General features: G+C 54.1%; 5 protein-coding genes across 5 annotated transcripts; 3 read left to right on the forward strand and 2 right to left on the reverse strand.

Annotated features, from left to right (window-relative positions):
* The first annotated feature begins 473 nt into the window (after window positions 1–473).
* Window positions 474–1,437, forward strand: BDY24DRAFT_161067 (uncharacterized protein). Its single transcript, XM_076636173.1, has one exon. It carries the CDS (start codon window positions 565–567, stop codon window positions 1,330–1,332), a length of 768 nt encoding a protein of 255 aa, XP_076500320.1. The 5' UTR covers window positions 474–564; the 3' UTR covers window positions 1,333–1,437.
* On the forward strand, window positions 1,051–2,443 carry BDY24DRAFT_376863 (uncharacterized protein). The gene is made up of 5 exons (XM_076638711.1): window positions 1,051–1,328; window positions 1,448–1,511; window positions 1,590–1,634; window positions 1,773–1,958; window positions 2,079–2,443. The coding sequence occupies exons 1-5, from the start codon at window positions 1,306–1,308 to the stop codon at window positions 2,166–2,168; spliced, it is 408 nt and encodes a 135-aa protein (XP_076500321.1). The 5' UTR covers window positions 1,051–1,305; the 3' UTR covers window positions 2,169–2,443.
* BDY24DRAFT_438262 (uncharacterized protein) lies at window positions 2,444–6,227 on the reverse strand (the record flags this gene model as incomplete). Its single annotated transcript, XM_076644346.1, has 6 exons — window positions 2,444–4,118; window positions 4,196–4,602; window positions 4,802–4,977; window positions 5,329–5,344; window positions 5,488–5,946; window positions 6,056–6,227. 6 exons carry the CDS (start codon window positions 6,225–6,227, stop codon window positions 2,904–2,906), a joined length of 2,445 nt encoding a protein of 814 aa, XP_076500322.1. The 3' UTR covers window positions 2,444–2,903.
* Window positions 6,228–6,356: 129 nt separating this feature from the next.
* On the reverse strand, window positions 6,357–9,784 carry BDY24DRAFT_411914 (uncharacterized protein; the record flags this gene model as incomplete). Its single annotated transcript, XM_076642992.1, has 11 exons — window positions 6,357–6,525; window positions 6,909–6,979; window positions 7,093–7,126; window positions 7,202–7,256; window positions 7,340–7,411; window positions 7,500–7,668; window positions 7,761–8,204; window positions 8,284–8,641; window positions 8,717–9,009; window positions 9,102–9,367; window positions 9,454–9,784. 11 exons carry the CDS (start codon window positions 9,782–9,784, stop codon window positions 6,357–6,359), a joined length of 2,262 nt encoding a protein of 753 aa, XP_076500323.1.
* A 588-nt stretch (window positions 9,785–10,372) lies between these two features.
* BDY24DRAFT_411915 (putative cobalamin synthesis protein) lies at window positions 10,373–13,607 on the forward strand (the record flags this gene model as incomplete). The annotated part of the gene is made up of 16 exons (XM_076642993.1): window positions 10,373–10,538; window positions 10,618–10,649; window positions 10,737–10,778; window positions 10,889–10,916; window positions 11,044–11,116; window positions 11,196–11,255; window positions 11,411–11,565; window positions 11,852–11,936; window positions 12,012–12,175; window positions 12,247–12,378; window positions 12,459–12,547; window positions 12,623–12,633; window positions 12,707–12,947; window positions 13,018–13,123; window positions 13,196–13,302; window positions 13,377–13,607. 16 exons carry the CDS (start codon window positions 10,373–10,375, stop codon window positions 13,605–13,607), a joined length of 1,722 nt encoding a protein of 573 aa, XP_076500324.1.
* Window positions 13,608–13,767: the final 160 nt, after the last annotated feature.

Genomic DNA, 13,767 nt, shown 5'->3' on the forward strand with positions numbered 1-13,767 from the left:
CCCTCACTCCATAGCAGAACTAGCAGGTCCGCGCCTCTTCCTCTCCTCTCGTCCCTTGTTCTCTACTAACCCTCTCCAACATCCCTCTTCAGACCTCGCCTCCGCCTCCGTCCGCCTCTCGTCGTCCTACTCCCTTCGCTCGTGGGTCCGAGCAGCCGACGCTGTCCAAGTCCAAGCTGTCTCGTACGCTTCCTCCACCGATCGAGAAAGCAGGAGGAGAGAGGATGATTGGGAGAGTTACGAGAGGGAGTTTGGAGCTTGGGTGAGGTGTGCGAAGTGAGTACGAGTGAGAGAGGAGAGAAGGAAGGGAGCGAGCGAGCTCAACGAACGCTGATGGTTTGGGCTGGATTGTTGGTTTGGCAGGATTCTACTGGAGTTGGTTCCTACTCATCCTCAGTACAGGGACTTGGGGAAGGAGGAGAAGGGTCATATCAGAGAGGTCAGTCGTTCAGTCGTCTTTCAACAACAGGAGATGGTGGCGAAGGGTCGAAGCTGACCTTCTTTCCTCCCTTCCTTTCCGATTCTCCTCAGTCCGGTCAAGCAGCCCTCGACGCTCTCAACAAGATGAAACCTCTTCTATCCGAACGCTACGAGAAGTGGCGAGCTTCCCATCCGAACTGGAACGAGCGGGAGGAGCTAGAGAAGGAGAAGGAGAGGGTGCGGAGGAGGAGGGAACAGGAGGAGAGGGATCAAGCTCAGATCAACTCGAGAGGGCTTCCTTCGCACCCTGCTGCTGGGAGATATCTACCACAACCACCACCACCTCAGCAGTATTCTTCGTCGAGTCAACAGCAACAGAAACCTCGTTATCCAACGGAATCAAGGCCTCTGCCTTCGCTCAACAACCAACATCATCACCACTCCTCTCCGTCCTCGAGCTCAAGCTATCCCTCCTCGTCCCATCACCCTCAAATCAACTACCCAACCCTTCAACCTCAATCCCAACCCTACCCATCTCGCTATCCTTCACCAAACCCACCACCTCCTTCCAACTCTCCCTACCCTTCCTACGCCCAACGTCCTCAACCACCACCACCTCCTCCTCCCGCACCCTCCCCTCGGCTCGCACCTCCCTCTTCTTCCTCCCAAAACCGACGCTCCTCTCGCTCTCCTTCACCCAATCCATCATCCTCCAACTCCTGGCCTACTTCGCTCCAGACTCTCAATCTACCGCCGTCGGTGGTCTCGAGCTTCTTGAAGGTGGCGGCGAAGAACACGAAGAAGAAGGTTGAGACGTGTGGGCTGCTGTTGGGGACGTTGGATCTCGGGGTGTTTACGGTAAGGGTGCTGCTGATACCGGTGCAAATGGGGACGGGGGATACTTGCGAGTGAGTAAGGTGATGATGCTGAGGAGGGAGGAGGGAGACGCGTCGCCCGGATCCAACGTCTTCCTTTCTCTTGGTTTGACGAGCTGATTTCTTTCTTTCTGGGTTTTGCGTTCTATTAGAACGTTAGAAGAAGAGAAGGTGTTTGAGTTTCAGGACAAGAGGGGGTTGTTGACGCTTGGTTGGGTGAGTCTGATCTCCGAGACGAATCGAAACGCGTCTCGATCTTTTCAGCTCACCTGTTTTCGTCTTGCTTCGGTTCAGATCCACACCCACCCAACCCAATCATGCTTCATGTCTTCACTCGATGTACGTCCATCCTTTCCAATACACTCTCCTTCTCTGCGTCTTCTTTCGTTTCGACTCGAGAAGAGCTGATCGTCTCCTCCTCCCTCCTCTCTCGCTCCTCCTTCCCCTTCTTCCTCCACCTACTCAACACTCCCTCAGCTCCACACCCACTCAGCCTACCAATGCATGCTCCCCGAAGCCATCGCCGTCGTCTGTGCTCCCCTCGCCACTCCCGCCCTCGGAATCTTTCGTCTCACCGACCCACCAGGTCTCAACTTGATCATGGCGTGCAGGAGAAGGGAGACCTTTCATCCTCATCCTGATGTGGATGGGGGGATTTATACGGTGAGTGAAGCGGGACGAGAAGAGAGGGGGAAGGGATGGAGGTCCGCGGAGAAGGAGGGAGGAAGAGGAAGGAGAACTGACTCGTTTTGGGCTTTTGGGTTGGACGTTGGGTGTGAGCAGGGAGGGTTCGGAGCTGAAGATCAAGGCTATGGTCATGTTCGAATGAGGGAAGGCCAGGGGGTCGAGGTCGTGGATCTGAGGAAGAGGTGAACGACTCGACGCGACCCGACGCGACGCGTGACTTCGACTGAAGGAGGAAGAGCGGGAAGACTGGAAGACTAGATCACGGTCACTGTAGATTAGACTGCAACGATTTTTACGAGCTTGGTGTTTGTTTTTTTGCTGTACGGTACTGAGAGGGCCGTAGATCCTTCGTCGTCTCGGCCTGGACGCTGCTTTCTCGAGAAGAGAAGAATTGAAGAAGAGATATGGTTGGATTATCAAGCGAAGAGAGATGATCTAGGTAGATGATGGGTGACGCTAGTATATTAAATTTAATGTATGAGTTACTGTAGAACTGAGAGCTTGAAAACGAGGGTGGGGACTCGAACGACGACGACGAGTGCGAGAGATCTGCAACGGGAATGGGAAAGCGACGAGAAGCGAAAAGCGTTGAGAGCCAAACAATCTCGAGCCAAAGAGCTAAGGGGGTGGGTGGAGTGAACTAGAGAGGTCGTGAAAGGAGCGTGTGTGTCAGAGAGTCGTCGAACAACCAAAGATTAGAAGGAGACGGTAACAAGATTAAGGTAGAGGACGAGGCGGGGACGACGGTAGCTTGATAAAGTCCTGGGGGGTTACTGATTAAGGGAAGAGAAGGTAGGCTAGGACGAGAAGTGAAGCGAAAGGGAAAAAAGAGACCAACGAGCAACAAAACGGGAAGACGACGAGAAGGGCAGCTCCGAATAAAGAAAGGGAAAGAGAAAGAGCCTCGAAAAACGACTACTTCTACTGGGTAGCATCACTGTATCCACCTCTACCTCCTCGAAAAGAGGGAGGACCTCCTCGATGACCGTAGCTGGGTCCACTCGACGCGTCGAAGCTGTCATCGAAGTCCATCCTTTCCCCGCTCGGTGGTTGCGAGGATTCGTACTGAAGTCCTTGAGGATGCTGCTGCCGAGGATCCGGTTGGTAAGGTTGAGCTTGGTACGACGACTGCTGAGGTGCGAAGGGAGTGAAGCTGAACTCGGACGAGCGCTGAGGAGGAAGGGAGGAATGTCCTGTTGTCGACGACGACGCCGGAGGATCGAGAGGGTAGGGCCATGGGTTGGTGAACGAATTACTGGACCACGAAGACGATGAAGAGGTGGAAGGAGTGGAGAGATGGGGCAGAGAAACTCGAGGCGGAGGAGGACCAACGTAGTGGGAGGTCTGAGGTCGAGTCGACGACGCTGGAGCTGAGTCCCTCCGAGGCGCTACTGGGAGAGGAGCCGAGATGAAGCGTTGATGGGGTTGCTGGATCGACCCAAAAGGCACCTCGTACTTCTGCTGGCGTTGCTGAGGCGATTCCTGTCCGTGGAAGCTGTAATTCGACGGCTGGTACCGAAACGCCTCCGATCCTGATCCGGGTGAGGATCGTTCTCCGAATCCTCCTCCTCCTTGATTGTAGGACGACGACGACGAAGCCTGATCTCCTCCGTAAGAGCTGACTGAGTCAAACCTCTGGCGAGAGGGAGGAGGACCAGGAGCGAGAGGAGGAGGAAGGTACTGCTGTCGAGGCAGAGGAGGAGCCGCGTGCTCGAGTTGGAATCTCGGCTCCCACTCCTCTCCTGTCGTCCACGGTCGACTGCTTCCGTGGCCGGACGATCCAAACGTGCTCCGAAGATCGTTGGACGTCGATCTCTCTCCTGCCGAAGAGAAGGGACGTGCGACCGGGAGGCGAGAGATGGAGAAGGGAGGGGTGGTCGAAGCGATCGCGTCCTGTTGGAAGGGTCCGAGAGAAAGGCGAGCGACGGAAGCCGATGGCGAGATCCTGGCAGGAGGAGGATACGGGTTCGACGAGGATCCCGGACTGGAGGTTGAAGAAGAGGAGACTGAACCGAAGGAAGGAGGAGCGTTCGACGGAGGTGGCATTGAGAGGTAAGGGATTGGTCGAGTCGAAGAGAGGAGATGGCTGAGCTCGGGGCTGGAGGTGATGATGTTGAGAATCGTGGATCTCGTGGTCTAAGAGAAGAAAGACAAGAGAAGAGTCAGTATCAGAATCGAGGCAAAGAAGGAAAAGAAGAGCGAGAAAAACTCACCGAGTCGGGTCCCTTGATCTTGTGCTCCCTCGCCCCCGACACAACTCCTTCGGTAAAATCGCCAATCGCTTCCCAAGGACCTCCCTCCGCTCCCAGATCAACTCGGCCCTCCCTCATCTTCGTACACCACATCTGAGGAGGAGAATCGACCGAGAAGACGCACTCCGACGTCGAGGCGCTGTTGGGCGGTGCGACGTTGAAGCCTGTGATGGTCGAGAAGGGAAGATGCATCTTGTAGCCTCGTCCAGCGTGAGAAATGTACCAGGCGAAGTATCCTTCGGACGGGTTGGCGTAGAGGATCAGGTCGGGTGGAGGAGGAGGAGGTCCAGAGGGAGAAAAGGAGGGTGTCGTGAGGTTTCGAACCCAGCTCTCGACGACGAGGCTGCTCGCTGGGATAACGACGATGGCTGCGAGATGTGATAAAGGGTGAGAAGAAGGACAAGGTGAAACAGAAGAAGGGTGAGAGAGAAGAATACCAAATCGAAAACCGAAATCAAAGAACGGGGAAGAGGAAAGCAAAGGGGAAGAGAGGGGGACGCGAAGAAGTCGCGTCAGTTATAATTTTCACAGACGACTGAGAGAAGGAATCATGGGAATTTGACTCACGGGAAGACTCGAAAAGAGAGTTCCTTCGGAGGTACTCGTGATGTTGATGAAGGGAGGGAAGTGCGACCGAAGGCGAGCGTTGGGGGGACGCGCTCGACTTTTCTTCGTCGGACCTCCTCCTCTTGATCGACACGGGTGGTCTCATCCCTCTATCGGCTTCTCGAAGGTGTTGACGACTGCAGAACGCAAAAGAGGAGAAGGGCATGGAAGTTGGTGAGCGAACGTTAGCCGATATGAGCGGGTTCTCTGCTCGGAGTTGAGAGATGAGGACGAACCGATTCTCTGCAAAAGAGGAGCGAAACGAAGAAGATCAGCATCCAAGCTCTCCAGTGAACCAAAGAGAGTTGTCTCAACATTCCATAGCGAGAAATGTGGGGAAGAGAACTTACGAAACCTGCGAGAACGAGAGCAGCAAAGAGGAGCGAGCGAGAGGAGCAGAGGGTGAGCTGCGTTCTTCAAGTTTTGAGAGCCCTACGAGCTCGAGCCCTTTGGAAACTTTAGACAGCCCGAGGAGACCGTGAACTCACCAAACGTTGACGTTTCCTGGAGGAAAGAGGAGGAGAGACAAGCTCGATCAGCATCTAGATTCGTTTGGACGAGCCCCCCCTTCGCCAGACCGCTCCAAACACGACACATCCTTTCAAACACTGGAGAACGAGGAAGCTTCTACAAGAAAAGGAACTCACTCTCTGTAACAGTCGTCCCTGGATCTGAAACGAGTTTCGTCGCCTCAGCCGCCAATCTCAACCTCTCCTGCTTCGAAGGTCGCTCTGCCTCCTCGAACGAGGCCATGAAGATCTCGACCTGCTTCGCGTTCGACTGGAACCGACGAGGTTTGGGTCCTACTCGAAGACGTTTTCGAGAGGTGGAAGGGTTGAAGGGCTTGTCGGTCGAGGAGGATTGAGGGCGAGGAGGAGAGTAGGATTGACCGGAGGAAGAAGGGGAGGGAGATGGCTCGTTTTTGAGGGAGGTTCGACGGGATTGGTGTTGGCTCGAGGAAGAAGAAGAGGTAGAGGGTTGAGGATGAGAGGAGGGGTGTCTCGAGGCGGAGGAGGAGTGGGTCGAAGGCTGAAGGGAGGAGGAGGCAGAGGAGGAGGAAGGGAGTTTAGAAGTGGTTTGATGACGTCCCGAACCACGTTTTTGAGCTGCTTCCATGGGAAGAATAGATTTCTAGTCAGCTTCTATCGGAGAAGATCGATGTTCTAGAACAGATCTGCATCTCTTCCGCGAAAGAAAGGAGCAGAAGCGACTCACTAGTCGATCCCGGAATCCACTCCTCGTCGTCCTCCTCGTCCGTCGAAGGCGATGAGAGCTCCTCCTCCTCCTCCTCTTCGTCGTCGTCTTCTGCTTCTCGTTCTCGTTCCTCGGTGTACTGGTGAGAACCTCCAGGTTTCGAGGAAGCTTCTTGGGGAGGATTTTGGCTCATGGCTGTTTGAAGATGAAAAGGAGGGAGAGCTGTTTGGGCGGGGAAAAGGGAGGCAAGGAGAAAAGGAGGGGAGGGGGAGGAGGTCGAGGGTCAGCCAACCAAATTGAAAGACGAGGAGGGCAAAGGCTTCTACAGCTCCGACTGGCATCCTTCTCCTCCAAGAATCGGAGAAGGGGTCACGCCGATGAACAGAAGAAATATTCGAACTCCTGCTCGAATGGTTTCGTATAGCCGGGGGGGAGTGACTTCCGAAAAGAAGGCGAGGGAGATGTCGAGAGGAGGAGAGACGCCGACGAAGCTTGATGAAGGAAGGAGAAACTGCAACTCACGTCGTGTAAATTTTCAGATATGAGTACTTGGTATCTGAAGGGAAGAGCATGAGGGAGAGGGGAGAAGGGAATTGTAGGGGATTCAGCTCCAGGAAAAGAGGAGATAGGAAAAGAGAGGGAAGAGGAGAGCTCACAACAAAGAGCGAAATGAGAGATTCTGAGCGGCCAGCGCCTAAGGGAGAGGGTGGTATAGAAAGGGAAGGGGAAGGACCTGCCTTGGGGAAAACGAGCGAAGAAGGAGAACGGGTTGAGATCCTAGAGGTTCTGAGGTAACTCGTAGAAACGGATTTCGAGTTCGACCAAACCAAACCAGGGAGACGGCGACGGAGGAAGGAGAAAGGGGAAGAGCAACTGCCTGACGTTTCCTTCCCCTTCTCCAGCCAGCACACAGAGCCCATCCTGGGAGGTTACGAGGAGCGTATCCTGAAGCGTAGGGAGGGAGGAGTTTTGGAGGGTTAGATTAAAACAACGAAAGGAGTTGCCGTCGAAGCCGCCGTCCGTTTCGAACGAGAGGACCGAGCGTGGGAAGGACTTACTCGTTTGAGCGATGAGAATCGAGAGGATTTCAGCCTAGCGAAAATGAGAACAGGAAGGTCTGTTCAACAGCTGGGCGGAGATCGTGGATCAGGAAGAGAGGAGACTCACGACGCGTCACGCGTTTCGAATCCGAGAACGCGTTGGAGGAGAGTCGAAGGACAGTCTGTTGGAGAAAGAAGATGTGGGGAGGCTTAGCTTGAGACTTAGTATATATTGCGGAAGCAGAAAGAGAAAAACGTTGCTCACCAGTGGTAGTCTCAGCCTCCTCCTTCGAGTCGAACATCCCACATCTCAGCTTTCCCTCCCTCTCCCTCTCACCTTGAGTAAACAACCCATCAAATCTTCTTTCTCCTCTTTGCACCATTCCCATCGTCCCTCATATCCTCCTTCGTCGAATCCAAACCACCAGCAGCCACTTTCGCCGCTTCCCTCCTGATCGACTCCTTCACGTTCGTTCTCCAGTAGATCGACTCCCTCTCTCCTTCGACGAGTTCCAGAGCGACCCTTAAGTCCGAGGAAGAGAAGTAGGAGAGGAGGAGAGGAGCCAGGGAGGGATGAGGGAGCCGAAGGTAGCACTGAGAACAAGGAAACGAGAAGGAACAGCGCGACGCGTCAGTTTGACGAAGGCCGAGAAGACGAGCTGAAACGAGGCTGCAGGAGAACGTACCGTATCGAGACCTTTGGACCAGTCGACGTAGGTAACCTCCATGCCTTTTGAATTCGTCTCGTCCGAGCGAAGGCCAGCATTGAACAGCTCCTTCAGCGACGTCTTGGAACAGGAATCGGGATCGAGTCCCTTTGCGAAGACGAGGCATCCCGGAGGATAGTCCGACGACAGTTGAGAGCGAGAGAGGGTAGGGATGGTAGATGTAGGTTCGATGTTCGACGATGAGGATCCGTTGAGTGATTTGGGGAGGTCCAAAGCGGCGATGCGAACGGCTTCGAAACGAATCGACTCCTTGATGTCCATCCAGTAGATTCGTTCTCGTTCTCCGGAGATGAGTTCGGGAAGGATGGGAGGATCCGAGGGAGAGATGTGGTAGATGGGAGTGGAAGTGAGAGATTTGAGGAGGTGGGATGTGTGAGAGGGAGTCGAGATTCGAAGATGGCACTGCAAGAAAAAGGAGGAGAGCAAGTCGCGAACGCGTCAACTTCCGATTTCGAAGGGTCGAAAACAAAATTGAACGAACGCTGTCTGATCCTTTCACCCAGTCCACGTAGTCGATCTCCTTTCCGTCTGGTAGGAGAGAGTTGAATAGGGTGTGGAGAGCCGTCTTGGACGTCTGAGGGTCGACGTTTTTGAGGTAGAGAAGGCAGGAGGATGGGAACTGAGGTGGAGGTGCTGCGAAAGTGGATGTAGCCTTTGGAGGGTTGTAAGACGAGGTGTAAGGGTGGGTAGGAGTTCGAATGGAGGTGTGTGTATGAGGAGGTTGATCGTGAACGAAGGCAGGGGCGGAGATGGAGGTGCTCGAGGGATGATGGGTTGAGGTCGAAGGGAAGGTTGCGAGGTGTGCGACGTATTCCTGCTGTAGACGAGAGTGCTCGACTCTGGATACACGGATGCGAATTCTGTCAATGAAGGAGATCGTCGATCTGACGTGAAAGCAAAGAAAGAAGACTGACTTCTTCAGGACTCTCAAGCCAGCGTCGCGACCCTCCTCCGTCTCCTTCGACACTCCTTCGACTTCCTTCGCTGCTCTCTTCCCTCGAGCGACAGCTCCATCCCAGGACCACTCCTTTTGGACACTCTTGAGAGCTTCCTCGTCTCGAAGCACGATCCAGACGAAATTGCGGAAGACGAGGCCATCGAACGAGAGGGATTGGACGACGGGTTGGTTGGAAGAGGAGGAGTGGAAGAGGGAGTTGAGGTAGAGAAGGACTTGAGGGTAAGATCGAAGATGAGGAGGAAGACTTTCCTGTAAAAATGGACCAGATCGGATCGATGATGAGCGACACGTCTCGAAACGACGAGGAGGCGACAGCGAGAGAAAGAGAGAAAGACACTCACGAGGTAGATCGTCCTCTCCTCCCACGGCTCGTCCCTCTTCCCAGATCGAGCTTCTTCCGATCCCCAGTCACACCTTCCAACCTCTATTCCAGGCTCTCCGTAGCTCTTGGTCCCTCCCCATGCCCTTGGCTCGGTGAGAGCGAGTCTCGTTCGAAGCAGACCTGGAGTTCCGTGTTGACGAAGAGCTCGAGTGAGAGTTGGGTGAGGAAGAGTAGCGATGAAGGAGAGAAGAGGGTGGTTCGCGAGGAGAAAGTTGAGAGGAATATCTGTCGACCGAAGTGAGGCAGCTTCAGCTTCGGTTACGCAGGAAAAGAAGGAAGGGAGGAGGGAGGAGGGAAGAGAAGCGACGTACATCCTTCGTTTTGGTTGGATCGAGCGACGAGGTGAAGGTCATCCTTCGTCCAAAGAGCATGGTCAGAGAAGACCAGCTCCAACAAGGCCACAGCTTGGAGCTCGAGAGTTTTCGCTTCGGATAGAGAAGCCTTTGCAAGCGGTTTGACGTCTGTAGCGGTTGGTTGACGGGCCGGAGGGAGGACAGAAGGGGAAGGGGAAGGGAGGGAGGAAGTTGAGCTCGTCGAAGTCGAGGGAGCCGTTCCTGGAGGAGGAGCAGGAGCAGCTAACGAGCTTGGAGCCTGTCCTAGTTTGGCTGCTTGCTTCTTCTTGACCGCTCGAGGGACGAACATCCAGCCGAAAGGAGGGAGAAGAGAAGGAGAGAAGTTGGACGTTAGGGTGAGCTCGACGGAAATGAACTCGGAGAAACCTTGCGTCACCACCTCCTATCTACTGATATATCTGGGAGAGAAATTGTAGGGGACTATCAGCATACAGATCGTCTGAAGTGGGCAGAAAAAATAAGGGGTACAGATAAAGGGGGCAATCTGAAGCCGAGAAGAGAAGAGAGGCAGCCTCAATTTCGACCTCCCTCCTTCTTTCTTTCACCCCGACCACCACCGTCGGACCTTCGCTCATCGCCAAAACTGAGAAGACCTTTTTTATCTACACGCTGACTACCAGCTCTAAGGGAAGCTCGGACGAAGGCGGAGCTTGCCAGCTCGTTTGGTTGATCGACTGAAGTTCGTGACTGCCGTCGACTGGACCGCCCTCCCTCCCTCCCAGTCCGCCCTCTCTCGTTGCCTGGGGCCAATGAGAGGACTCGGTTCTCTGGGGAGCGGACTGACCAGTCACTGATCTTCCTTTTGCTCGATTCTCAAGTTTTCTCTAGAGCTATCACACTCCCACTCACTCTCAAAACCAGCTTTCCCCCTTTCACGATGCCCATCGCCGTCCCTCCTTCCTCTCCTTCCTCCCCCTCGTCTTCGGCTCGGTCCACAGACGCGTCTCTCCTTCCAGTTACTCTCCTCAGTGGTTTCCTGGGAGCAGGGAAGACGACCCTCCTTGAGTATATCCTCAAGAGCAAAGATCACGGGCTTCGTTGCGGTGAGTCGAGCTTTCTTTCTCCTCCTGGTTCTCCTGTCTCCTTCTCGTAGCTGATCTCGTTCTCGGCGCGTCTTTCCAGCCATAATCGTTAACGACATCGGAGCCCTCAATGTACGCGATCCTATTCGAGTCTCGAGCCCTTTCCCTCTCGCTCAGAAGCTCACGTCGACCCCTTCCTTTTTTCTGCTTTCACTCCAGATTGATGGAGCTCTGATCACGAACCACAACGTCAAGCAGAAGGTAAGCCGGAATAGTCTCTAATAGGGAAATCCACCACTCCCTCTACAGACAGGGAATACACGACGGTGTTGATCCGCCGTTTTCATGCGTTTTATTGTTCTGTTCCAAAGGAGGAGACTCTAATTCAGATGCAGAACGGTAGGTGGATCCTTCTTTGTCGAATTTACAAGTTCAAACGCTGACCTGATCGTCCTCCTCTTTTCGCTTCCCTTTCTTGCCTTGCCTCTTCTTCGTCTTTCCCTCCGCTTCCGCTCCACTCTCCTAGGATGCATCTGCTGCACTCTCCGAGGAGACCTTCTCGAGGAAATTGCTGACCTCGCGGAAAAGAAGGAGTTCGAGTGAGTCTTCCTCTTCTTCCTCTTCTCCGTCGTCTTAATCGCGACTGACTCATTCTGGACTCATTCTTCCTTCTTACAGCTACCTCATCATCGAGTCTACAGGAGTCTCAGAACCTATGCAGGTCGCCGAAACGTTCAGGTGAGTTGGTTTCCTCCTCGTTTCGACGCGTCTTGCGACCGAGCCTGACCTTTTCCCTCCTCTTCCTTGAAACCTCCAGGTTAGTTCAGTTCATTCTCGTTTAGACGCATCTTGATGACGGGGACTGACTTTTCTTTCCTCTTGCTTGCCCGCAGTGCCGAGTTCTCTGAGCAGATGGCCGCCGAGGACATCGAGGCTTCTCTTCCAACCGATGCCACTCCCGAATCAAAAATCAAGCTGGCTAAGATTCTTGCTTCAGGAGGCTTGTCGAAGATCTCGAGGCTCGATACCTGCGTCACTGTGGTAGACTGTACGACGGTGAGTCTTCACTCTTCGTCTTCTTCGCTCACGCCTTGCGACGCTCGACGAGAGGAGACGCGGCGGGATAACTTGCTGCGTGCAGCAGGATCGAGCGTGATCTGTCAGTATGCGAGGAGACCTTGAGCTCCTATGCGTGGCGAGAGACGTGTGGGATGGGATGGAGGACTGGGGAGAGAGGAGGAGTCGAGGTCACTTCTCTCTTCGCCTTCGTCGAAGAGTGCGAGCAACTCTCGATTTGCAAACACACACTGAACCTTCACATTTCTTCCTCCCAGTTCATGGGAGACTCGATACCACCGACTTCCTCTCGGATCGAAACAAGGACGTCGGAGCTGAAGACGAACGAAACATCACCGACCTGTGAGTCGATTCTTCTCCCTCCACGCTCATCGCTTCTGAGATCTGACCGTCCCTCTTCGACTTTCACATTCGTAGCCTCGTCGATCAAATCGAGTTCGCGACGGTCATCTTAATCAACAAGACCGACGTCGTAGGAAAGGAGGACGTCGCTCGAGTTCACGGCATCGTCAGCAAGCTCAACCCAACAGCCAAGATCATTGAGACCGTTCGATCTCGAGTAGATCTCAAGGAGATCCTGAGTGAGTTCTCAACGTCAGCTGCCTTCGAATGTCTCGAACAAAGCTGATTTGCATCGCGTCTCCTTTTTCAGACACCGGCAAGTTCTCGTTCGAGGAAGCTGCCACTGGAGCCGGGTGGCTTCAGTCTCTCAAGGAATCGAATCGAGTTCCGTGGACTGGTCCTGATGGTGTCGTCAAGATGGTTCCGAAGCCCGAGACGGAAGGTTCGTCGCGCCTCGATTCGATTTTTCTCGCTCACCTCTCCCTCCCTTCTGACTTCCCTCCCTCCTTCGATTTCCTGCAGAGTACGGAATCGGATCCTTCGTCTACCGAGCTCGACGACCCTTTCACCCTGAGAGATTGTGGCACCTCGTCAGCGAGCCCTTCGTCGTCGTGAGTCTGCCTCGTCCTTTCCTGCTCGAACTCTCTCGTCCGAACTGACCGTCACCTTCCTTCCCTCTCACGCAGATTCAAAACGAGTGAGTCTCATCTTCCTTTCTCACCTTCGTAGGTCACATACTCATTCTGTCTTCTGGTCTTCCCCCTTTACAGGTTCGTCGAAGACGACGAGGACGAAGAGTCGGGATCCGACGCGTCTGGTTCGGAGGACGAGGACGCAGACATGGACGAGGACGGACAACCTCAACTCGATCTCCCTGGACGACTCGCCTTCAAACGAGCCTCTCCTCTCTTCAAGTCCCTTCTTCGTTCCAAGGGTTTCGTGTGGTTGGCTACACGACCGAAAGTCAGCGGAGAGTGGTCGCAGAGCGGAGTGATGTTCACGTTGCAAGGAGTGAGTCACATTTCTCCGTCTCTGCTGCTTGAAACTTTCAAGCTGACTCTCATGCTTTCTCGCTATGAAGGGAACTCGATGGCTTTGCTGCGAGGACGAGTCGTCCTGGCCTATGTCCGACAACCCTGAGGTCGTCCGTCTGATCAAGGCAGATTTCGAAGGAGCTTGGGGAGATCGTCAGTTCTTTCGATGTCTTCTCTTCATCTACCTCGGAGCGTTCACTGACCGACCTTTCTCTCGGTTTGCAGGACGTCAAGAGATCGTATTCATCGGAGAGAAGATGGATCGAGAGCTCCTCACCAAGACTCTCGATTCCTGCCTTTTGAACGACGGAGAGTTCCGACAGTGGGAGCAGGTTCGTCCTTCCCCTCTCTCTACGTCTAAGCTCTACTTCTTCCGCTGACTTCGTTCACTCCGTCTCCTTCTCAGGTCATGAAATCGAAACGCAGCTACGCAAAGCAGGTCGAACGACTGGTCGAACTCTTCACCGACGGTTGGGAGGACTGGCAGGATCCTGGACTTGAGGAGGAGGAGGCCATCGAGGCTGCCAAGGAGGAGGAGGAGAAGAGGAAGTTGAAGGAGAAGAGGAAAGCGACGTTGGAGCTGATGAAGAAGCATGAGGGACACAAGCACTCGAAGGGGAAGGGGAAGCGAGTCTGAACTCGACCAGCTTTTTTTCTGTTTTCGCTCCCAAGCTTTGTATCTCTACTACCATGATGTCTCTCTATCTTCATTCCCTATCGGCGAGAGCAGATCGGAAATCAAAATCCAACGCGTCGAAAAAGAAAACAACCAAGAGCCCTGAAGCTTCGACGCGTTT

The sequence above is a fragment of the Mrakia frigida genome, assembly GCF_051309035.1.
Source record: "Mrakia frigida strain ATCC 22029 unplaced genomic scaffold BDY24scaffold_3, whole genome shotgun sequence".
Lineage (NCBI taxonomy): Eukaryota > Fungi > Basidiomycota > Tremellomycetes > Cystofilobasidiales > Mrakiaceae > Mrakia > Mrakia frigida.

Coding starts and splice junctions, on each gene's coding strand:
- BDY24DRAFT_161067 (XM_076636173.1), top strand. CDS start 565: ATGAAACCTCTTCTATCCGAACGCTACGAGAAGTGGCGAGCTTCCCAT.
- BDY24DRAFT_376863 (XM_076638711.1), top strand. CDS start 1,306: ATGGGGACGGGGGATACTTGCGA. Junction 1,329..1,447: donor GGGACGGGGGATACTTGCGA/GTGAGTAAGGTG, acceptor GCGTTCTATTAG/AACGTTAGAAGAAGAGAAGG. Junction 1,635..1,772: donor GCTTCATGTCTTCACTCGAT/GTACGTCCATCC, acceptor ACACTCCCTCAG/CTCCACACCCACTCAGCCTA.